Source organism: Tympanuchus pallidicinctus, unplaced genomic scaffold (assembly GCF_026119805.1).
Source record: "Tympanuchus pallidicinctus isolate F22 unplaced genomic scaffold, pur_lepc_1.0 scaffold21, whole genome shotgun sequence".
NCBI lineage: Eukaryota > Metazoa > Chordata > Aves > Galliformes > Phasianidae > Tympanuchus > Tympanuchus pallidicinctus.
Window position 1 is genome coordinate 11,840,867 of NW_026294733.1, and position 23,461 is coordinate 11,864,327.

At 56.0% G+C, this 23,461-nt stretch overlaps 2 protein-coding genes and 1 long non-coding RNA gene across 11 annotated transcripts in view; 1 reads left to right on the top strand and 2 right to left on the bottom strand.

Moving 5' to 3' along the window:
* The window catches only part of LOC128081417 (uncharacterized), a 28,751-nt gene extending 18,495 nt beyond the window's left edge, over positions 1-10,256 (top strand). Inside the window, exons 2-3 of the long non-coding RNA XR_008207176.1 lie at positions 803-909; positions 10,142-10,256. This is a non-coding gene — a long non-coding RNA (uncharacterized LOC128081417). The remainder of the gene's footprint in view (positions 1-802; positions 910-10,141) is intronic.
* Positions 1-12,996, bottom strand: part of LOC128081339 (uncharacterized) — a 51,171-nt gene extending 38,175 nt beyond the window's left edge. Inside the window, 1 exon segment of the mRNA XM_052684454.1 lies at positions 11,964-12,996. Coding sequence (XP_052540414.1) covers positions 11,964-12,921 — 958 coding nt within the window. The 5' untranslated portion in view covers positions 12,922-12,996.
* The window catches only part of LOC128081406 (protocadherin beta-15-like), a 63,999-nt gene extending 41,069 nt beyond the window's left edge, over positions 1-22,930 (bottom strand). For 6 of the 9 annotated variants that reach the window (XM_052684611.1, XM_052684610.1, XM_052684609.1 and 3 more), the window contains exon 1: positions 719-3,749. In XM_052684611.1, coding sequence (XP_052540571.1) covers positions 1,254-3,689 — 2,436 coding nt within the window. In that variant the 5' untranslated portion in view covers positions 3,690-3,749 and the 3' untranslated portion in view covers positions 719-1,253. Of the gene's footprint in view, positions 1-555; positions 654-718; positions 3,750-9,885; positions 10,233-20,181 lie in introns of those variants that run through there. The other 3 variants (XM_052684605.1, XM_052684604.1, XM_052684603.1) reach the window with 1 other exon arrangement.
* Positions 22,931-23,461: the final 531 nt, after the last annotated feature.

The window sequence follows — 23,461 nt, forward strand, 5'->3', positions numbered from 1 at the left end:
TCTGGGAATGTGTGATGCCAACTGCAAACGCAGCTTCCCTCTGCAGCTCCATGCCATTGCACACAGCCCTTCCTTTCTCCACCCACTAAGACACCGGCTGGGCAGACTCACTGCTAATGAAGGGAACCCCAGAAAACTGCCCCACACACTGAGCCCCGCACCTCTGCACTTCTGCATCCCCACACGGATAAGCATGGCCCAAATGATCACCCAGCACATGGGACAAGAAAGGAGCTGGGCACCGGGCAAATAACCCCACTACAGAGGCAATCCCGAAACACACAGAACACATCAGAATCCTGTCTTTACATGGCACGTATAAAACAGGCACCGTGTTCTTGTTGCAGCTTAAGGGAGTAGAGGGAACACAAGGCATTCTAAACAAACACAAACAACCAAGCCCTCAGAAGCTCTCTCACACACTCAGATGCTGCCCACTACACTTCCAGGGGATCGTCAGCCATGCCAGCTCTGCCCCAGCTCTATCTGCTCTTGCTCCACCTCAAGTTACAATTACTGAAGCATTTATACAAAAGCACTGCTCACAAAAGGAACCTTTCACTGCAACAGACAGCACTGCACACTGATGGCATTCAACACAAACCAAAACAAGTCACACAGGGAAGTTGCATAATGGGGAATTAAACAAAAACCTTCTTACCCTCTTCATGATTTCCGTTAACGTCAGAGAATGCAGCCCATGTGCACAAAGCAAAACTGCAACTCCCTGTGCATCGAGTGAACGTGGCTGGAAGATTAAATAGAGCAGGACAAACATATTTCCAGGCTGGAGCATTGGCAGGTCCCACTCTCCTCACTCAGTGGCGTGCCTGGAAACGCTTGCATGCAAGCCCTCATCAGCTACAGGAAGCCAACCATTGCAACTGATGAACTCTGCTCGCTTCACAGGTGGCACCAAATCCAGCCCTCACATCCTGCACGCTCTGTCCTCATCCAGCTGGCACATGGGCTGTCAGCAGAAACACACATTTCTGGGGACCTCTTGAAACACAGGGAATTTCTGTTGTGGCCAGAGCTAGAAGGCTGAGGGACTGAAATCTAGGGGAGACTCAGAAAGCACACACTCACTTTCCTGTTAATATCCACAGCTTCCAATTACACTTATGTTCTTGTGGAATGGGAGGTGAACTACAAATGCAGATCTAAACAAGCAGACATGGACATAACTATCAAAGCACAGAAGCCACACTAAACAAGCCTTGATGCTGCCTGAAGCGCAGACGCAGTGCTAATTACAAGCCGTGAAACTGTCCCACAGCCTGCATCCCGGGGCTCTCGACATCAGCATCCCCCACGGGGACAGGGACAGCAGGGAAATGCTCGGCATCGTCGCCGGCCACCCCCGTGCTGCAGCGCTGCGCCGGCAGGCTGGGCAGCACGGGCTTGAGGAACTGGAACTCGCTGCTGCCCGAGCCCGTGGTGAGGCTGAGCTCGTAGCAATAGGCGTGGGGCAGGGTGCCGGCAGCGGCCCCGTCAGCCACGCAGCTCGGCACGCCGCTGGGGCCGTACAGCACGTGCCCGCTACTCGGCTCCTTGCTCTTGCACGCCTTGCACGCCGCAAAGGCCGCCGCCGACACCAGGAACAGGAGCGAGACCAAGACCAAGGCGACGATCAAGGAGGCGGTGAGGGAGCCGTCGTCGTCGTGCGCGGCGGGGCTCTGCTGCGGCAGCTCAGCGTCCCGGGAGCCGTGCAGGAGGAGCACGCTGAGCGCCGCCGTGGCCGACAGCGGCGGCCGCCCGTTGTCCCGCACCAGCACGACCAGCTTCTGCTTCGCCGCGTCCCTCTCCGTCGGCGGCCTCCTCAGCCGCACCTCCCCGCTTTGGGCGCCCACGGCAAACAGCCCCGGCTCCGTGGCCCTCAGCAGCCGGTACGAAAGCCACGAGTTCTGCCCCGAGTCGGCGTCCACGGCCACCACTTTGCTCACCAGGTCCCCCGCTTCGGCCCACGCGGGCACCGGCTCGCTCCAAGCAGGGCCGCCGTCCTGCGCGCTGGGGTGCAGCACCAGCGGCGCGTTGTCGTTCTCGTCCACCACCAGCAGGCGGACGCCGACGCTGCTGCTCAGGGGAGGGGACCCCGCGTCCGCAGCGCTCACCACCACCTCCAGCTGCCTCAGCTGCTCGTAGTCCAGCGGCCGCAGCACGAACACGGCTCCGCTCTCGGAGTTCACGGACACGCACGAGCACGGCTCTCGCTCGGGCGGATCGGCCGCCACCAGCGAATAGCTCACCTTGCCGTTGGCTCCCGCGTCCGCGTCCCTTGCCTGCACGGCCCCGACCAGCAGCGCGGGGACGTTGTTCTCGTGCACGTACATGGTGTACGACGTCTGGTTGAACACGGGCGCGTTGTCATTCACGTCCGAGACGTCCACGGTGAACGTGTGGCTGCCGCTCAGACGAGGAGACCCTGCATCTGCGGCCGTGACAACCACCGTGTAACGTGCCGTTTGCTCCCGGTCCAACGCGCTCACGGTCACCAGCTCGTAGTAGTTCTTAAACGCCGGCCGCAGGGAGAACGACAGCTGTTCTGCCAGGGCACAGCTGATCTCCCCATTCACACCGGAATCCTTGTCGGTGACAGAGAAGAGGGCGACCACTGTCCCGGGTGCTGCATTCTCAGGGATCGGGCTGCTGAAGGAACTGACCACGATCTCTGGTGCGTTGTCGTTCACATCCATCACATCCACTACCACATTGCACATGGCTGAAAGGCCCCCTCCGTCCACGGCCCTCAAACTGAATTCATATTTCTGCACAGTCTCAAAATCCAGACTTTTCGTGACTCGAATTTCACCACTCCTGGGGTCAACTGTAAAATCCGAATTCGTTTGTCCACCTGGTTGTGTAAATTGATATGTAATGTCACCATTTATTCCATCATCAGCATCATTTGCCACCACTCTATGAACCACAAAACCCTTTGGAGCATTTTCCAAAACATGCCCACTGAACACTTTCTGTGTGAAGATGGGAGCATTGTCATTTACGTCCAGAACTATGATGTGGATTTGGGTGGTTCCACTCCTCGAGGGAGAGCCCCCATCCGTTGCAACGAGAGTGAAATCCATCTCTGGCTGCTCCTCTCTGTCCAGAGGTTTTTGCAAAACAAGGTCGACATGCATCTCGCTCTCACTGTGAGTCTGATAGGAGACAGTGAAGAACTCGTTCTCAGGAACGATGCTGTAAGCCTGGATGTCATTGCTGCCAATGTCCAGGTCCTGAGCAGCCTCCACTGGGAAACGGGAGCCAGCTTCAGTAAATTCAGGGATCTCAAAGGTCAGCCGTTCGCCCGGGAAGACCGGCGAGTGGTCATTGATGTCCTCCACGGATACCTCAATGGGAAAGAACTGCAGCGGGTCGGCGAGCAGCAGCTCGAAGGCGAGCGTGCAGGTGCGGGAGCGTCCGCACAGCTCCTCCCGATCGAGCCGCTCGGCGAGCACGAGGCGGCCGCTGCCGCGCTCTAAGCCAAAGTGCTGCCGGCCGGCCGGCGAGGCGATGCGCGCCCGGCGAGCCCAGAGCTGCGCCGGGGCCAGCCCCGCGTCCTCCGCCACGTCGCCCACCGGCGAGCCGCTCTCGCCCTCCTCGGCCACGGAGTAGCGGATGGGCTCGCAGCGAACGCGCGCCACGCCCAGCAAAGCCCACACACACAGCACTTGCCTCGCAGCCGCCATGCCGGGCCGCCGGACACCCTCCGGCCGGCCGGGAAGCGCGCTCCTCCGCGGGAAGCGGCGCCCGGCAGCGGCGCGGCGCGGCGCGGCGGGACGGACAGACGGACGGTGGGCCTCCCTCCCCGCTCGGCTCTCTCGCCGCCTCTCGCCGACTGCGGACTGAGCCCGGAGCCCGGAGCGCGATCGTCACAGCGCGGCGGCGGCTCACACGCACCTCACGGCAGCACGGACAACCGCTCGCCGCCGCTCTCCGCCGCCGCTCTCCGCCGCCGCTCTCCGCCGCCGCTCTCCGCCGCCGCTCTCCGCCGCCGCTCTCCGCCGCCGCTCTCCGCCGCCGCTCTCCGCCGCCGCTCTCCGCCGCCTCCTCCCGGATGCGCTGCGCTGCGCTGCGCTCGGCTCGGCCTCTCCCTCTCCCCGCCCCGCCCGCAGCCGCTCGGCGCCGCCTTGGCCACGAGCACCACCCTGCGGCCCGCGCCGGGACTGCTCCGGGGACGGGACGCGCTCCTGCCCGCGCCCTCTCGCCGCCACACGCACCCCGCACACACGCGCGCACCCCCGCTGCCTCCCGCTCGCACACGCCGCCGCCCCGGGCAGCGCCCACAGCCAGCGCCCGCGCTCCTGCCCGCACGCCGCCTCGGACAACGCAACGAAGCTGCAGCGCCCGCCACCTCCCCGCCTCCTCGCCCGCCCCGACAGCCGCCAGCCCGACCCACCCAAATCCGCGCACCCGCTAAAATCAGCCCCGAACTCAACCACAGCCAGCGTAGGAAGCACAGGGGCAACGAGAAGGGGATGAAAACGTCTTGTAAATACTTCTTCTGTTGCAAGCGTTGAACACTATAAAAGCCCCAAATGTTTCCAAAGCTCTTTTGCGGGCTTTTCCCAGAAACAAAGAAACAAACATACATCTCTGCAAAGTTTGTCAGAACAACACCATCCGTTTTATTACAGGAATGGCTCTCCGAGTCTTTTTTTATATCAGTTCAACAGTGTCAGCCTTGTTCACAACAGTACCTTTTATAAGAGCAACATAACACAATGTTTGAATCTCTTGTGCCAAATCATCGTCTTTCTAACATTCCCTTCTCAGTGATCTGGCAGTACACTTTATGGAACAGAAATGTCAATAGGAACACGTATTCAAAACAGGAAAATGGATAGAGGAAGGAACTGCTCACACTTCCATGCATTTGCTAAACACGGGGCTCTGAATAGCAAAGAATAATCAGCTGTTCTTTCACATTTGATAAAATAATACGAGTGAGTATGAATTGATGCCTGCAACTCCTTTTTCAGTCGATATATATATAGCAGCAGCAAATTTAAACAACTGAACGTCCAGAGTTGCAACCAGATATTCAACACAGAAATCCGACTACATGTCTTCACGAGATTTCATGGAATCCTAGAAGGCTTTGGGTTGGAAGGGAGGGATCTTTAAGACTCGCTAGTTTCAGCTCTCCTGTTATAGGCTGGGACACCTCCCACCAGACCAGGTTGCTCACAGCCCCATCCAGCCTGACCTTGAATCACTCCAGGGAAGGGGCAACCACAACCACTCTGGGCAACCCGTTGCAGCATCTCACCACCATCACAGCAAGGAATTTCTGCCTGATATCTAGTCCAAATCTACAATCTTCCATTTCAGTGCCATTTCCCCTCATCCAGTCACTACACTGCCTTTATAAAAACCTCTCCCCAAATTTCTGGTCAGCCACCTTCAGGTACTGGAAGGTCACAATAAGGTCCCCCGGAGCGTTTCTCTTCCCCAGGCTGAACTACTCCAGCTCTCTCAGCCTGTCCTCATAGCGGAGCTGCTCCAGCCTTCTCACTGTCTCCATGGCCCTCCTCCAAACCTGCTCCAACATCTCCATGTTCTTCTTGTGTTAGTGGCCTCAGAGCTTGCAGCACGACTCCAGGTGGGGTTTCACAAAGTCAGAGTTGAGGGGAAGAATCACTTCTCTCCATTGGCTGGTCATGCTTCTCCTGATGCAACCCAGGACAAATTTGGACTTCTCAGCCATAAGAGCACATTGCTGTCCATGTAGAGCCTTTCATCAATCAACACCTCAAAGTCCTTTTCCTCAGGGCTGCTCTCAAGCCGTTCCCTGCACAGCCTGTATTTCAGCTAGGGATTGCCTTGACCCAGGTGCACAACATGTCTTCCTTGAACTTCATGAGGTTGCCATGGGCCCGCATCTCAAGCCTGATCAGTCCCTCTGGATGGCATCCTTTCCATCCAGCATGTCCACAGCCCCACTCAGCTCGGAGTCATCTGCCAACTTGCAGAGGGTGCACACAATCACAGAATCATAGAATGGCTTTGCTTGGAAGGAACCTCAAGGATCAGCCACTTCCAACCACCTTGCTGCACTCAGGGCCCTGTCCATGTCACACACACAGATGTCCAATAGCACTGGTGCCAGCACCGGTCCCTGAGAAACGCCACTCATCACAGAACTGCACTCAGGCATTGAGCCACAGACCACAGCTCCCTGAGCACAAACGTGCAGCCAATTCCTTACAGAGTGAGAGATCCATCCATCAAAGGCACTTGTCTCCAAATTGGTGATCAGGATGTTATGTGGGACCGTGTCCAATAATTTGGGTAAGTCCAGGTAGGTACACGTGGATGGCAGTAAGGGTGGCAGTCTGTTAAAACTGCTTCAGACATGTAAATGCATACGAAGTATCGATGCATCACTGAATTCCTCCATGCAGAAGCAATCACACCTGCTGATATTCATCAAGACTTAATGAATGTTTATGGAGACCAAACTGTGGATGTGAGCACCACGAGGTGTCGGATGATGTAATTCAGCAGTGGCAAGGTCAGTTGTACATTAATATGAGCGCAACACGCAGGCTCTCACTCAGTGAAAACTCATCGCCATTCCTGTGGCCCCTTCAAGTGTTGGAAGGCCATTATCAGGTCCTCTTGGAGCATTTTTCTTCTCTAGGCTGAAAAACCCCAGTTCTCTCAGCCAGTTCTCATAGCAGAGCTGCTCCAGCCCCCTCATCATCTTCGTGGCCCTCCTCCAGACCTGCTCCAACAGCTCCATGGCCTTCTTGTGTAGCAGGCACCAGAACTGGACACAGTCCTCCAAGCGGGGTCTAAAGAGAGACAAGTAGAGGGGCAGAATCACCACCCTCAGCATGCTGGCCATGCTTCTCTTGATGCAGCCTAGGAAAGCTTCGGCCTTCTGCGCTGCAGAGCACATTGTCGCCCATCTTCAGCCTCTCAGCAAGCAACACCCCCAAATCCTTCTCCTCAGGGCTGCTCTCAAGCCGTTCCCTGCACAGCCTGTATTTCAGCTAGGGATTGCCTTGACCCAGGTGCACAACTTCTCACTTGCCTTGCTTGAACTTCATGAGGTTGCCCTGGGCCCACCTCTTCAGCCTGATCAGTCCCTCTGGTTGGCAGCCCTTCCCTCTAGCATGTCAGCTGCAAACTCAGCTTGGTGTCATCTGCAAACTTGCTGAGGGCTGCACTCAATTTCCTTGTCCAGGTCACCTACAAAGATGTGAAATAGAAATGGTCCCAGCACTGACCCTTGAGGGCTGATGCACATCACCAGTCTCTACATGGATATTGTGGCAATGACTGCAACACTCTGAGTGCAATCACACAGACAATTCTCTATCCAGCAATCAAAACCCATCCATCAAATCCATGTCTCTTCAATTTGGTGACCAGATGTCATGCAGAACCTTATCAAACCTTTCACAAGTCCACCTGGATGACATCAGCTGCTCTTCATTCATCCACTGATGCTGTAACTTGATCATAAAAGGCTGCCAGGTTTGCCATGCATGACTTGTCCTTGGTGAAGCCATGTCGGTTACCACCAATCACCTACTCTGTTTTCCACGTGCCTCAGAAGGACCTTTAAGATGATCTGCTTCACAATGTTAGCAGGCACAGAGATGAGACTCAGTGGACTTTAGATCACTGCATCTTCTTTTTTTTCCTTCTTCAAAAGAGGGGTTATATTTCCAATTTTCCAATCAGTGAGAACTTCACCAGACTGCCATGACCTTTCAAACATGATGGATAGAGCCTTGGCAACTTGGTCTGCCTCAGAACACATGGATGGATCTCATTGTGTCCCATGCACTTCTGCTCCTGCAGCTTCTTTAGATGATCACCAACCCGGTCTTCACTGACAGCAGGTACATCTTCCTTCTCCCAGTTCTTACCTTTGCTTTCTGCAGCTTGGGCCGTGCAGCTGGAGCCCTGCCTGGGGAAGACTTTCACAATCCCCAGCTCACCACACAGAAATATCTCTCCATTCTCCATCACTGTTTAATCAGGTCATTGCATTTTCAAAGTATGAACATTTGTGAAGAACGGTTTTAAATTATAAAGCATTGAAAGAGTAAAATTTCATCAAAAAACTCGAATGAAGACATTGAGACCTCAGTAAGAAATGCATCCATTTCCACCAACCCAGTCTGATGCATTGCTGTCACCAAAAAAAGGTCAAATATCCCTCTGGATTCATGGTTTTGTTCCTCTTTATTTTTTTGAAGTTACAAGAAAAATATTAAGAACTTCAATGTTTTCTTCCTTTCCTCAAAACAATAATGTACATTCTAGGGGATGCTCTGAAAGTAATGCCTGCCATTCTACTGTGGTGGCCCATGATATCCAAGGCGGATGTTGAAGGTCTGGCAGCAGAGGTTGAACCTTCCCACCAACATCCCATTCTCTTTGGGAACCACGTGACAGATGGATGCAGAGGGCAGTCTGATAAACTGACATCTGACATGGAAGTGCGTATGTGGCAACCAGGCATCACTGACTTATGCCATGCAGAAACAATTGCACCCACTGAGATTCACCAACGCCTGCTGAAGGTTTATGGAGAGCAGACAGCGGAGCTGAGCACCATGAGGTGGTGGGTGATGCGTTTAAATGTCAGCAACACAGGGTCACCTCCACTGCTGCAGATTATTATGAGCACAACATGCAGGCTCAGGTACACCACCGTTCAATATGCACAGATGTGACAGTGACTCTGATAAAAATAGCAACTTCCAGCTGTGAATCTGCACCATCCAACAGTGTGACAGTGTCTCTTTTGTCACTGGATATTACCATGGAAATAAATAGGAGGCAGTACTTTCAGAGCAATGTCTCTCTATGCAGCCTGCACCTTTCCTATTTACTCAGTGCAGCCCAGGCAAGCCACAACGCTGCACACCCACGTGTTGCGCTGTGTCCCAACACCACGAGTGCAGCTGTATTGCTGGCTGCTGCACTCAGCAATGACCCCGTTGAACAGCTGAGCTGCAGGAGAATGCATCAGAGTGGCTGGAAAAGAGCACAGCTGGATGGAGAGACATCATGACCAGGAGGCAAAACACACAGCACACACGGGGAGAAGCACAACGCTGCAAAGCAAGAAGGCAGTGCCTGCACCTCTTGCAACACAGGGCTTCACACACAGGACTGCAGAGCAGCACTCTCAGAACCTGCTGCACGTTTCTGTTCATCACCTTCCTTCAGAGAACATGCAGGGAAACCTTCCTTCTCACTCAGCGGTCTGGGAATGTGTGATGCCAACTGCAAACGCAGCTTCCCTCTGCAGCTCCATGCCATTGCACACAGCCCTTCCTTTCTCCACCCACTAAGACACCGGCTGGGCAGACTCACTGCTAATGAAGGGAACCCCAGAAAACTGCCCCACACACTGAGCCCCGCACCTCTGCACTTCTGCATCCCCACACGGATAAGCATGGCCCAAATGATCACCCAGCACATGGGACAAGAAAGGAGCTGGGCACCGGGCAAAGAACCCCACTACAGAGGCAATCCCGAAACACACAGAACACATCAGAATCCTGTCTTTACATGGCACGTATAAAACAGGCACCGTGTTGTTGCTGCAGCTTAAAGGTGTAGAGGGAACACGAGGCATTCTAGACAAATACAAACAACCAAGCCCTCAGAAGCTCTCTCACACACTCAGATGCTGCCCACTACACTTCCAGGGGATCGTCAGCCATGCCAGCTCTGCCCCAGCTCTATCTGCTCTTGCTCCATCTCAAGTTACAATTACTGAAGCATTTATACAATGCTTCTCCCAAAAGGAACCTTTCACTGCAACAGACAGCACTGCACACCAGTGGCATTCAACACAAACCAAAACAAGTCACACAGGGAAGTTGCATAATGGGGAATTATAACAGAAACCTTCTTACCCTCTTCATGATTTCCGTTAACGTCAGAGAATGCAGCCCATGTGCACAAAGCAAAGCTGCAACTCCCTGTGCGTCCAGTGAACGTGGCTGGAAGATTCAATAGAGCAGGACAAATGTATTTCCAGGCTGGAGCATTGGCAGGTCCCGCTCTCCTCACTCAGTGGCGTGCCTGGAAATGCTTGCATGCAAGCCCTCATCAGCCACAGGAAGCCAACCATTGCAACTGATGAACTCTGCTCGCTTCACAGGTGGCACCAAATCCAGCCCTCACATCCTGCACGCTCTGTCCTCATCCAGCTGGCAGATGGGCTGTCAGCAGAAACACACATTTCTGGGGACCTCTTGAAACACAGGGAATTTCTGTTGTGGCCAGAGCTAGAAGGCTGAGGGACTGAAATCCAGGGGAGACTCAGAAAGCACACACTCACTTTCCTGTTAATATCCACAGCTTCCAATTACACTTATGTTCTTGTGGAATGGGAGGAAAACTACAAATGCAGATCTAAACAAGCAGACATGGAGATAACTATCAAAGCACAGAAGCCTCACTAAACAAGCCTTGATGCTGCCTGAAGCACAGACGCAGTGCTAATTACAAGCCGTGAAACTGTCCCACAGCCTGCATCCCGGGGCTCTCGACATCAGCATCCCCCACGGGGACAGGGACAGCAGGGAAATGCTCGGCATCGTCGCCGGCCACCCCCGTGCTGCAGCGCTGCGCCGGCAGGCTGGGCAGCACGGGCTTGAGGAACTGGAACTCGCTGCTGCCCGAGCCCGTGGTGAGGCTGAGCTCGTAGCAATAGGCGTGGGGCAGGGTGCCGGCAGCGGCCCCGTCAGCCACGCAGCTCGGCACGCCGCTGGGGCCGTACAGCACGTGCCCGCTACTCGGCTCCTTGCTCTTGCACGCCTTGCACGCCGCAAAGGCCGCCGCCGACACCAGGAACAGGAGCGAGACCAAGACCAAGGCGACGATCAAGGAGGCGGTGAGGGAGCCGTCGTCGTCGTGCGCGGCGGGGCTCTGCTGCGGCAGCTCAGCGTCCCGGGAGCCGTGCAGGAGGAGCACGCTGAGCGCCGCCGTGGCCGACAGCGGCGGCCGCCCGTTGTCCCGCACCAGCACGACCAGCTTCTGCTTCGCCGCGTCCCTCTCCGTCGGCGGCCTCCTCAGCCGCACCTCCCCGCTTTGGGCGCCCACGGCAAACAGCCCCGGCTCCGTGGCCCTCAGCAGCCGGTACGAAAGCCACGAGTTCTGCCCCGAGTCGGCGTCCACGGCCACCACTTTGCTCACCAGGTCCCCCGCTTCGGCCCACGCGGGCACCGGCTCGCTCCAAGCAGGGCCGCCGTCCTGCGCGCTGGGGTGCAGCACCAGCGGCGCGTTGTCGTTCTCGTCCACCACCAGCAGGCGGACGCCGACGCTGCTGCTCAGGGGAGGGGACCCCGCGTCCGCAGCGCTCACCACCACCTCCAGCTGCCTCAGCTGCTCGTAGTCCAGCGGCCGCAGCACGAACACGGCTCCGCTCTCGGAGTTCACGGACACGCACGAGCACGGCTCTCGCTCGGGCGGATCGGCCGCCACCAGCGAATAGCTCACCTTGCCGTTGGCTCCCGCGTCCGCGTCCCTTGCCTGCACGGCCCCGACCAGCAGCGCGGGGACGTTGTTCTCGTGCACGTACATGGTGTACGACGTCTGGTTGAACACGGGCGCGTTGTCATTCACGTCCGAGACGTCCACGGTGAACGTGTGGCTGCCGCTCAGACGAGGAGACCCTGCATCTGCGGCCGTGACAACCACCGTGTAACGTGCCGTTTGCTCCCGGTCCAACGCGCTCACGGTCACCAGCTCGTAGTAGTTCTTAAACGCCGGCCGCAGGGAGAACGACAGCTGTTCTGCCAGGGCACAGCTGATCTCCCCATTCACACCGGAATCCTTGTCGGTGACAGAGAAGAGGGCGACCACTGTCCCGGGTGCTGCATTCTCCGGGATCGGGCTGCTGAAGGAACTGACCACGATCTCTGGTGCGTTGTCGTTCACATCCACCACCTCCACCAACACCTTACAGAGTGCTGACAGACCTCCACCATCCGTCGCGCGCACACTGAGATCATATTTCTGTTGCGTCTCAAAATCGAGAGGCTGTTTTATTCGAATTTCTCCATTTTGGGGGTTGATTGTAAATGCTGGCTGGCTCTGGCTCACCACTTGGCTGAACTGATAGGAAATGTCACCATTAATTCCCACATCTGCATCAGTGGCCATCACACGGAGAACTAAGGAGTCCTCAGGGGCACTTTCCACAATGTGACCTGTATATAAATCCTGGGTGAAAATGGGAGCATTGTCGTTTACATCCAGAACTTTGATGTGGATTTGGGTGGTTCCAGTCCGGGGTGGAGAGCCCCCATCCGTGGCAACAAGAGTGAAATCCATCTCTGGCTGCTCCTCTCTGTCCAGAGGCTGTTGCAAAACCAGCTGGACCTGCATGTCATGCTCATTTTTTCTCTGATAGAAGACAGTGAAGAACTCGTTCTCAGGAACGATGTGGTAAGCCTGGATGTCATTGCTGCCAATGTCCAGGTCCTGAGCAGCCTCCACTGGGAAACGGGAGCCAGCTTCTGTCAGTTCTGGGATCTTAAAGGTCAGCCGTTCGTCCGGGAAGATCGGCGAGTGGTCATTGACGTCCTCCACGGACACCTCAATGGGAAAGAACTGCAGCGGGTCGGCGAGCAGCAGCTCGAAGGCGAGCGTGCAGGTGCGGGAGCGTCCGCACAGCTCCTCCCGATCGAGCCGCTCGGCGAGCACGAGGCGGCCGCTGCCGCGCTCTAAGCCAAAGTGCTGCCGGCCGGCCGGCGAGGCGATGCGCGCCCGGCGAGCCCAGAGCTGCGCCGGGGCCAGCCCCGCGTCCTCCGCCACGTCGCCCACCGGCGAGCCGCTCTCGCCCTCCTCGGCCACGGAGTAGCGGATGGGCTCGCAGCGAACGCGCGCCACGCCCAGCAAAGCCCACACACACAGCACTTGCCTCGCAGCCGCCATGCCGGGCCGCCGGACACCCTCCGGCCGGCCGGGAAGCGCGCTCCTCCGCGGGAAGCGGCGCCCGGCAGCGGCGCGGCGCGGCGCGGCGGGACGGACGGTGGGCCTCCCTCCCCGCTCGGCTCTCTCGCCGCCTCTCGCCGAGTAACGACCGAGCCCGGAGCCCGGAGCCCGGAGCGCGATCGTCACAGCGCGGCGGCGATTCACACGCACCTCACGGCAGCACGGACAACCGCTCGCCGCCGCTCTCCGCCGCCGCTCTCCGCCGCCGCTCTCCGCCGCCGCTCTCCGCCGCCGCTCTCCGCCGCCGCTCTCCGCCGCCGCTCTCCGCCGCCGCTCTCCGCCGCCGCTCTCCGCCGCCTCCTCCCGGATGCGCTGTGCTGCGCTGCGCTCGGCTCGGCCTCTCCCTCTCCCCGCCCCGCCCGCAGCCGCTCGGCGCCGCCTTTGGCCACGAGCACCACCCTGCGGCCCGCGCCGGGACTGCTCCGGGGACGGGACGCGCTCCTGCCCGCGCCCTCTCGCCGCCACACGCACCCCGCACACACGCGCGCACCCCCGCTGCCTCCCGCTCGCACACGCCGCCGCCACGGGCAGCGCCCACAGCCAGCGCCCGCGCTCCTGCCCGCACGCCGCCTCGGACAACGCAACGAAGCTGCAGCGCCCGCCACCTCCCCGCCTCCTCGCCCGCCCCGACTGCCGCCAGCCCGACCCACCCAAATCCCCGCACCCGTTAAAATCAGCCCCGATCTCAAACCTCAGCCGCTGTAGGAAGCACAGAGGCAACAACAGGGGGATGACAACGTCTCCTAAATAGTTCTTCTTCAGTTGCAAGCATCCAACACCAAAAAACCCCCAAGTGTTTCCAAAACTCTGCTTCTGCTCTGCAGATCTTTCCCCTTAAAATAATCCACCTCTGCAAACTTTCTCAGAACAACACCATCCATTTTATTACTGACATGGCACCAAGTCCCCTCTCATAACATTTCCACAGGCCATCCTCGTTCACAACATTACACTTCACGGTTCAACATTACACAGTGCCAGTGAATTTTGAATATCTTGTGCCACAGCATCTTCTTTCTAACATTCCCTTATTCTCTGTGGGGTGGCAGGAGACGTTAAGGAATAGATATCTCAGTAGGAAAACACGGTGCAAACAGGAAAATGGAAAAAAGAAGAAGTAATTGTGTGCACTTTCATGCATCTGCAAAACAAAGCACACTGAACAGCAAAGAGTGCTGTGCTTTCAAGTATGAAAAAGGAATTTGGAAACAGGTTTCAGGACTTGAAAACAATCATGAATTTGTATCTAAAATATGATTTCCTGCCCATATAAATGTATAAGCAGTTAATTCTCAGCTTGAATGGACGGAGTTGCAACCAGATATTCAGCACAAAAATCTGACTACATGTCTTTACCAGACTTCATAAATCCTGGAATGGTTTGGGTTGGAAGGGAACTGAAAGATCTCTAGTTCCAACTTTCCTGCTATAGGCAGGGACACCTCCCTCTAGCCCAGGTTGCTCACAGCCCCATCCTGCCTGGCCTTGGATGCTTCCATGGTGGGGCATCCACAGCATCTCTGGTAACTCCTTCCAGTGTCTCACCACCCTCACAGGAAAGAATTTCTTCCTAATCTCAGTCTCAATCTACCCTCTTCCACCTTCAGGCCACTTCCCCTCATCCTGTCACTACATGCCCTTATAAAGCTCTCATCCCAGCTTTCTGTGGCCTCTTCAAGTGTTGGAAGGCCGTTATAAGGTTCTGCCAGAGCGTTTTTCTTCTCCAGACTGAAAAACCCCAGTTCTCTCAGCCAGTTCTCATAGCAGAGCTGCTCCAGCCCCCTCATCATCTTCGTGGCCCTCCTCCAGACCTGCTCCAACAGCTCCATGGCCTTCTTGTGTAGCAGGCACCAGAACTGGACACAGTACTCCAAGCGGGGTCTAAAGAAAGACAAGTAGAGGGGCAGAATCACCACCCTCAGCATGCTGGCCATGCTTCTCTTGATGCAGCCTAGGAAAGCTTCGGCCTTCTGCGCTGCAGAGCACATTGTCGCCCATCTTCAGCTTCTCAGCAAGCAACACCCCCAAATCCTTCTCCTCAGGGCTGCTCTCAAGCCGTTCCCTGCACAGCCTGTATTTCAGCTAGGGATTGCCTTGACCCAGGTGCACAACTTCTCACTTGTCTTGCTTGAACTTCATGAGGTTGCCATGGGCCCGCATCTCAAGCCTGATCAGTCCCTCTGGATGGCATCTCTTCCATCCAGCGTGTCCACAGCCTCACTCAGCTCGGAGTCATCTGCCAACTTGCAGAGGGTGCACACAATCACAGAATCATAGAATGACTTTGCTTGGAAGGAATCTCAAGGATCCGTTGGATAAGTCCAGGTAGGTGACATCAGTTTCTCTTCATTTATGCACAGACGCTGAAAGTTCATCATAAAAGGTCACCAGGTTGCCATACATGACTTGTCCTTGGCGAAGCCATGTTGGTTACCACCAATCACCTCCTCTTTATTTTCCAGGTGCCTCAGTAGGGTCTTCAGGATGATCTGCTCCACAATCTTAGCAGGCACAGAGATGAGACTCAGCGGCCTTCAGATCCCTGCATCTTCTGATTTTTCCTTCTTGAAAAGGTGGCTATGTTTCCAATTTTCCAATCAGTGAGAACTTAACCAGACAGCCATGACTCTTCAAATATGATGGATAGAGCCTTGGCAACTTCGTCTGCCTCAGAACCCGTGAATGGATCTCCTTGGATCCCATGCCCTTGTGCGTCTGCAGCTTCTTCGGAAGGTCACCAACCTGATCTTCACTGACAGCAGGCACATCTTCCTTCTCCCAGTTCTTACCTTTGCTTTCTGCAGCTTGGGCCGTGCAGCTGGAGCCCTGCCTGGGGAAGATTTTCACAATCCCCAGCTCACCACACAGAAATATCTCTCAATTCACCATCAGCCTTTACTCATGTCATTACTTATGGGCAGTACGTACACTTGTCAGCTATTGTTTTCAAGGAAGAAACATTTAATCCAAAATTTCTGATGAAGACATCGAGACCTCCATAAGAATTGCATCCGCTACCACCAAACCATCCTGATGCATTGCTGTCACCAAGAAAAGATCAAATATCCCACTGGTTTCATGTCTTTGCTCCTCCCTTTTCAGAAGTTTTACAAAAAATACTAAAAATTTTGATGTTTTATTTCTTACATAACAACGATTCTGCATAATCTACCAGGGCAGCTCTGAAAGTAATGCCTCCTTATTTACTGCATTGGACCAACTTCTCCAAGGCTGATGCTGGTGGTATGGCAGCAGAGGCTAAGTGGTCCCACCAATATGCCAGTGTGGATTTTGGTGCCAAGTGATGGATGGCAGAACAATGGCAGTCTGACAAAACTGCTTCAGACATGTAAATGCATACGAAGTACGACTGAATTCCTCCATGCAGAAGCAATCATATCTGTTGACATTCACCAAGGCTTAATGAATGTTTATGGAGACCAAACTGTGGATGTCAGCACCATGAGGTGTTGCACGATGTAATTCAGCAGTGGCAAGGTCAGTTGTACATTAATATGAGCGCAACACGCGGGCCCCCATTCAGTGAAAACACATCGCCCTTCCTGTGGCCCCTTCATGTGCTGGAAGGCCGTTATAAGATCCCCTCACAGCATTTTTCTTCACCAGGCTGAAGAGTCCCAGCTCTCTCTGCCAGTTCTCATAGCAGAGCTGCTCCAGCCCCCTCATCATCTTCGTGGCCCTCCTCCAGACCTGCTCCAACAGCTCCATGGCCTTCTTGTGTAGCAGGCACCAGAACTGGACACAGTACTCCAAGCAGGGTCTAAAGAGAGCCAAGTAGAGGTCAGAATCACCACCCTCAGCATGCTGGCCATGCTTCTCTTGATGCAGCCTAGGAAAGCTTCGGCCTTCTGGGCTGCAGAGCACATTGTCGCCCATCTTCAGCCTCTCAGCAAGCAACACCCCCAAATCCTTCTCCTCAGGGCTGCTCTCAAGCCGTTCTCTGCACAGCCTGTATTTCAGCTAGGGATTGCCTTGACCCAGGTGCAAACCTCTCACTTGCCTTGCGTGAACTTCATGAGGTTGCCCTGGGCCCACCTCTTCAGCCTGATCAGTCCCTCTGGATGGCAGCCCTTCCCTCTAGCAGGTCACCTGCAAACTCAGCTTGGTGTCATTTGCAAACTTGCTGAGGGCTGCACTCAATTTCCTTGTCCAGGTCACCTCCAAAGATGTGAAATAGAAACAGTCCCAGCACTGACCCTTGAGGGCCGATGCACATCAACAGTCTCTACATGGACATTGTGAGAATGACTGCAACACTCAGAGTGCAATCACACAGACAATTCTCTATCCAGCAATCAAAACCCATCCATCAAATCCATGTCTCTTCAATTTGGTGACCAGATGTCATACACAACCTTATCAAACCTTTCACAAGTCCACCTGGATGACATCAGCTGCTCTTCATTCATCCACTGATGCAGTAATTTCATCATAAAAGGTCACCAGGTTTGCCATACATGACTTGCCCTTGGTGAAGCCATGTCAGTTACCACCAATCCCCTACTCTGTTTTCCACGTGCCTCAGAAGGGCCTTCAGGATGATCTGCTTCATGATCTTGAAAGGCACAGAGATGAGACTCAGTGGACTTCAGATCACTGCATCTTCTTTTTTTTCCTTCTTCAAAAGGGGGATTATATTTCCAATTTTCCAATCAGTGAAAACTTTGCCAGACTGCCATGACCTTTCAAATATGATGGATAGAGCCTTGGCAACATGGTCTGCATCAGAACCCATGGATGGATCTCATAGTGTCCCATGAACTTCTGCTCCTGCAGCTTCTTTAGATGATCACCAACCCGGTCTTCACTGACAGCAGGCACATCTTCCTTCTCCCAGTTCTTACCTTTGCTTTCTGCAGCTTGGGCCGTGCAGCTGGAGCCCTGCCTGGGGAAGACTTTCACAATCCCCAGCTCACCACACAGAAATATCTCTCCATTCTCCATCACTGTTTAATCACATCATTGCATTTTCAAAGTATGAACATTTGTGAAGAAAGGTTTTAAATTATAAAGCATTGAAAGAGTAAAATTTCATCAAAAAAATTCTAAGGAAGACATTGAGAACACAGTAAGAAATGCAACCATTCCCACCAACCAGCCTGATGCATTGCTGTCACCAAAAAAAGGTCAAATATCCCAATGACTTCATGGTTTTGTTCCTCTTTATTTTTTTGAAGTTATAAGAAAAATATTAACCACTTCAATGTTTTCTTCCTTTCCTCATAACAATAATGTACATTCTAGGGGATGCTCTGAAAGTAATGCCTGCCATTCTACTGTGGTGGCCCATGATATCCAAGGCGGATGTTGAAGGTCTGGCAGCAGAGGTTGAACCTTCCCACCAACATCCCATTCTCTTTGGGAACCACGTGACAGATGGATGCAGAGGGCAGTCTGATAAACTGACATCTGACATGGAAGTGCGTATGTGGCAACCAGGCAGCACTGACTTATGCCATGCAGAAACAATTGCACCCACTGAGATTCACCAACGCTTGCTGAAGGTTTATGGAGACCAGACAGTGGAGCTGAGCACCATGAGGTGGTGGGTGATGCGTTTAAACGTCAGCAACACAGGGTCACCTCCACTGCTGCAGATTATTATGAGCACAACATGCAGGCTCAGGTACACCACCGTTCAATATGCACAGATGTCACAGTGACTCTGTTTAAAAATAGCAATTTCCAGCTGTGAATCTGCACCATCCAACAGCGTGACAGTGTCTCTTTTGTCACTCGATATTACCATGGAAATAAATAGGAGGCATTACTTTCAGAGCAATGTCTCTCTATGCAGCCTGCACCTTTCCTATGTACTCAGTGCAGCCCAGGCAAGCCACAACGCTGCACACCCACGTGTTGCGCTGTGTCCCAACACCACGAGTGCAGCTGTATTGCTGGCTGCTGCACTCAGCAATGACCCCGTTGAACAGCTGAGCTGCAGGAGAATGCATCAGAGTGGCTGGAAAAGAGCACAGCTGGATGGAGAGACATCATGACCAGGAGGCAAAACACACAGCACACACGGGGAGAAGCACAACGCTGCAAAGCAAGAAGGCAGTGCCTGCACCTCTTGCAACACAGGGCTCCAGAGCAGCACTCTCAGAACCTGCTGCACGTTTCTGTTCATCACCTTCCTTCAGAGAACATGCAGGGAAACCTTCCTTCTCACTCAGCGGTCTGGGAATGTGTGATGCCAACTGCAAACGCAGCTTCCCTCTGGAGCTCCATGCCATTGCACACAGCCCTTCCTTTCTCCACCCACTAAGACACCGGCTGGGCAGACTCACTGCTAATGAAGGGAACCCCAGAAAACTGCCCCACACACTGAGCCCCGCACCTCTGCACTTCTGCATCCCCACACGGATCAGCACGGCCCAAATGATCACCAGCACAAGGGACAAGAAAGCAGCTGGGCACCAGGCAAAGAACCCCACTACCGAGGCAATCCCGAAACACACAGAACACATCAGAATCCTGTCTTTACATGGCACGTATAAAACAGGCACCGTGTTGTTGTTGCTGCTTAAGGGAGTAGAGGGAACACGAGGCATTCTAGACAAACACAAACAACCAAGCCCTCAGAAGCTCTCTCACACACTCAGATGCTGCCCACTACACTTCCAGGGGATCGTCAGCCATGCCAGCTCTGCCCCAGCTCTATCTGCTCTTGCTCCACCTCAAGTTACAATTACTGAAGCATTTATACAAAAGCACTTCTCACAAAAAGAACCTTTCACTGCAATAGACAGCACTGCACACCGATGGCATTCAACACAAACCAAAACAAGTCACACAGGGAAGTTGCATAATGGGGAATTATAACAAAAACCTTCTTACCCTCTTCATGATTTCCGTTAACGTCAGAGAATGCAGCCCATGTGCACAAAGCAAAGCTGCAACTCCCTGTGCATCCAGTGAACGTGGCTGGAAGATTAAATAGAGCAGGACAAACGTATTTCCAGGCTGGAGCATTGGCAGGTCCCGCTCTCCTCACTCAGTGGCGTGCCTGGAAATGCTTGCATGCAAGCCCTCATCAGCCACAGGAAGCCAACCATTGCAACTGATGAACTCTGCCCGCTTCACAGGTGGCACCAAATCCAGCCCTCACATCCTGCACGCTCTGTCCTCATCCAGCTGGCACATGGGCTGTCAGCAGAAACACACATTTCTGGGGACCTCTTGAAACACAGGGAATTTCTGTTGTGGCCAGAGCTAGAAGGCTGAGGGACTGAAATCTAGGGGAGACTCAGAAAGCACACACTCACTTTCCTGTTAATATCCACAGCTTCCAATTACACTTACGTTCTTGTGGAATGGGAGGAAAACTACAAATGCAGATCTAAACAAGCAGACATGGAGATAACTATCAAAGCACAGAAGCCTCACTAAACAAGCCTTGATGCTGCCTGAAGCGCAGACGCAGTGCTAATTACAAGCCGTGAAACTGTCCCACAGCCTGCATCCCGGGGCTCTCGACATCAGCATCCCCCACGGGGACAGGGACAGCAGGGAAATGCTCGGCATCGTCGCCGGCCACCCCCGTGCTGCAGCGCTGCGCCGGCAGGCTGGGCAGCACGGGCTTGAGGAACTGGAACTCGCTGCTGCCCGAGCCCGTGGTGAGGCTGAGCTCGTAGCAATAGGCGTGGGGCAGGGTGCCGGCAGCGGCCCCGTCAGCCACGCAGCTCGGCACGCCGCTGGGGCCGTACAGCACGTGCCCGCTACTCGGCTCCTTGCTCTTGCACGCCTTGCACGCCGCAAAGGCCGCCGCCGACACCAGGAACAGGAGCGAGACCAAGACCAAGGCGACGATCAAGGAGGCGGTGAGGGAGCCGTCGTCGTCGTGCGCGGCGGGGCTCTGCTGCGGCAGCTCAGCGTCCCGGGAGCCGTGCACGAGGAGCACGCTGAGCGCCGCCGTGGCCGACAGCGGCGGCCGCCCGTTGTCCCGCACCAGCACGACCAGCTTCTGCTTCGCCGCGTCCCTCTCCGTCGGCGGCCTCCTCAGCCGCACCTCCCCGCTTTGGGCGCCCACGGCAAACAGCCCCGGCTCCGTGGCCCTCAGCAGCCGGTACGAAAGCCACGAGTTCTGCCCCGAGTCGGCGTCCACGGCCACCACTTTGCTCACCAGGTCCCCCGCTTCGGCCCACGCGGGCACCGGCTCGCTCCAAGCAGGGCCGCCGTCCTGCGCGCTGGGGTGCAGCACCAGCGGCGCGTTGTCGTTCTCGTCCACCACCAGCAGGCGGACGCCGACGCTGCTGCTCAGGGGAGGGGACCCCGCGTCCGCAGCGCTCACCACCACCTCCAGCTGCCTCAGCTGCTCGTAGTCCAGCGGCCGCAGCACGAACACGGCTCCGCTCTCGGAGTTCACGGACACGCACGAGCACGGCTCTCGCTCGGGCGGATCGGCCGCCACCAGCGAATAGCTCACCTTGCCGTTGGCTCCCGCGTCCGCGTCCCTTGCCTGCACGGCCCCGACCAGCAGCGCGGGGACGTTGTTCTCGTGCACGTACATGGTGTACGACGTCTGGTTGAACACGGGCGCGTTGTCATTCACGTCCGAGACGTCCACGGTGAACGTGTGGCTGCCGCTCAGACGAGGAGACCCTGCATCTGCGGCCGTGACAACCACCGTGTAACGTGCCGTTTGCTCCCGGTCCAACGCGCTCACGGTCACCAGCTCGTAGTAGTTCTTAAAGGCCGGCCGCAGGGAGAACGACAGCTGTTCTGCCAGGGCACAGCTGATCTCCCCATTCACACCGGAATCCTTGTCGGTGACAGAGAAGAGGGCGACCACTGTCCCGGGTGCTGCATTCTCAGGGATCGGGCTGCTGAAGGAACTGACCACGATCTCTGGTGCGTTGTCGTTCACATCCATCACCTCCACCACTACCTTGCACATGGCTGAAAGGCCCCCTCCGTCCACGGCCCTCAAACTGAATTCATATTTCTGCACAGTCTCAAAATCCAGACTTTTCATGACTCGAATTTCACCACTCGTGGGGTCAACTGTAAAATCTGAATACGTCTGTCCACCTGGTTGTGTAAATTCATATGTAATGTCACCATTAATACCCGCATCTGCATCATTTGCCACCACTCTGAGAACCACAAAACCCTTTGGAGCATTTTCCAAAACATGCCCACTGAACACTTTCTGTGTGAAGATTGGAGCATTGTCATTTACGTCCAAAACTATGATGTGGATTTGGGTGGTTCCACTCCTCGAGGGAGAGCCCCCATCCGTTGCAACGAGAGTGAAATCCATCTCTGGCTGCTCCTCCCTGTCCAGAGGCTTTTGCAAAACAAGGTCGACATGCATCTCGCTCTCACTTTGAGTCTGATAGGAGACAGTGAAGAACTCGTTCTCAGGAACGATGCTGTAAGCCTGGATGTCATTGCTGCCAATGTCCAGGTCCTGAGCTGCTGCCACAGGGAAACGGGAGCCAGCTTCAGTAAATTCAGGGATCTCAAAGGTCAGCCTTTCGTCCGGGAAGACCGGCGAGTGGTCATTGACGTCCTCCACGGACACCTCAATGGGAAAGAACTGCAGCGGGTCGGCGAGCAGCAGCTCGAAGGCGAGCGTGCAGGTGCGGGAGCGTCCGCACAGCTCCTCCCGATCGAGCCGCTCGGCGAGCACGAGGCGGCCGCTGCCGCGCTCTAAGCCAAAGTGCTGCCGGCCGGCCGGCGAGGCGATGCGCGCCCGGCGAGCCCAGAGCTGCGCCGGGGCCAGCCCCGCGTCCTCCGCCACGTCGCCCACCGGCGAGCCGCTCTCGCCCTCCTCGGCCACGGAGTAGCGGATGGGCTCGCAGCGAACGCGCGCCACGCCCAGCAAAGCCCACACACACAGCACTTGCCTCGCAGCCGCCATGCCGGGCCGCCGGACACCCTCCGGCCGGCCGGGAAGCGCGCTCCTCCGCGGGAAGCGGCGCCCGGCAGCGGCGCGACGCGGCGCGGCGGGACGGACGGACGGACGGTGGGCCTCCCTCCCCGCTCGGCTCTCTCGCCGCCTCTCACCGACTGCGGACTGAGCCCGGAGCCCGGAGCGCGATCGTCACAGCGCGGCGGCGATTCACACGCACCTCACGGCAGCACGGACAACCGCTCGCCGCCGCTCTCCGCCGCCGCTCTCCGCCGCCGCTCTCCGCCGCCGCTCTCCGCCGCCGCTCTCCGCCGCCGCTCTCCGCCGCCGCTCTCCGCCGCCGCTCTCCGCCGCCGCTCTCCGCCGCCGCTCTCCGCCGCCGCTCTCCGCCGCCTCCTCCCGGATGCGCTGCGCTGCGCTCGGCTCGGCCTCTCCCTCTCCCTCTCCCCGCCCCGCCCGCAGCCGCTCGGCGCCGCCTTGGCCACGAGCACCACCCTGCGGCCCGCGCCGGGACTGCTCCGGGGACGGGACGCGCTCCTGCCCGCGCCCTCTCGCCGCCACACGCACCCCGCACACACGCGCGCACCCCCGCTGCCTCCC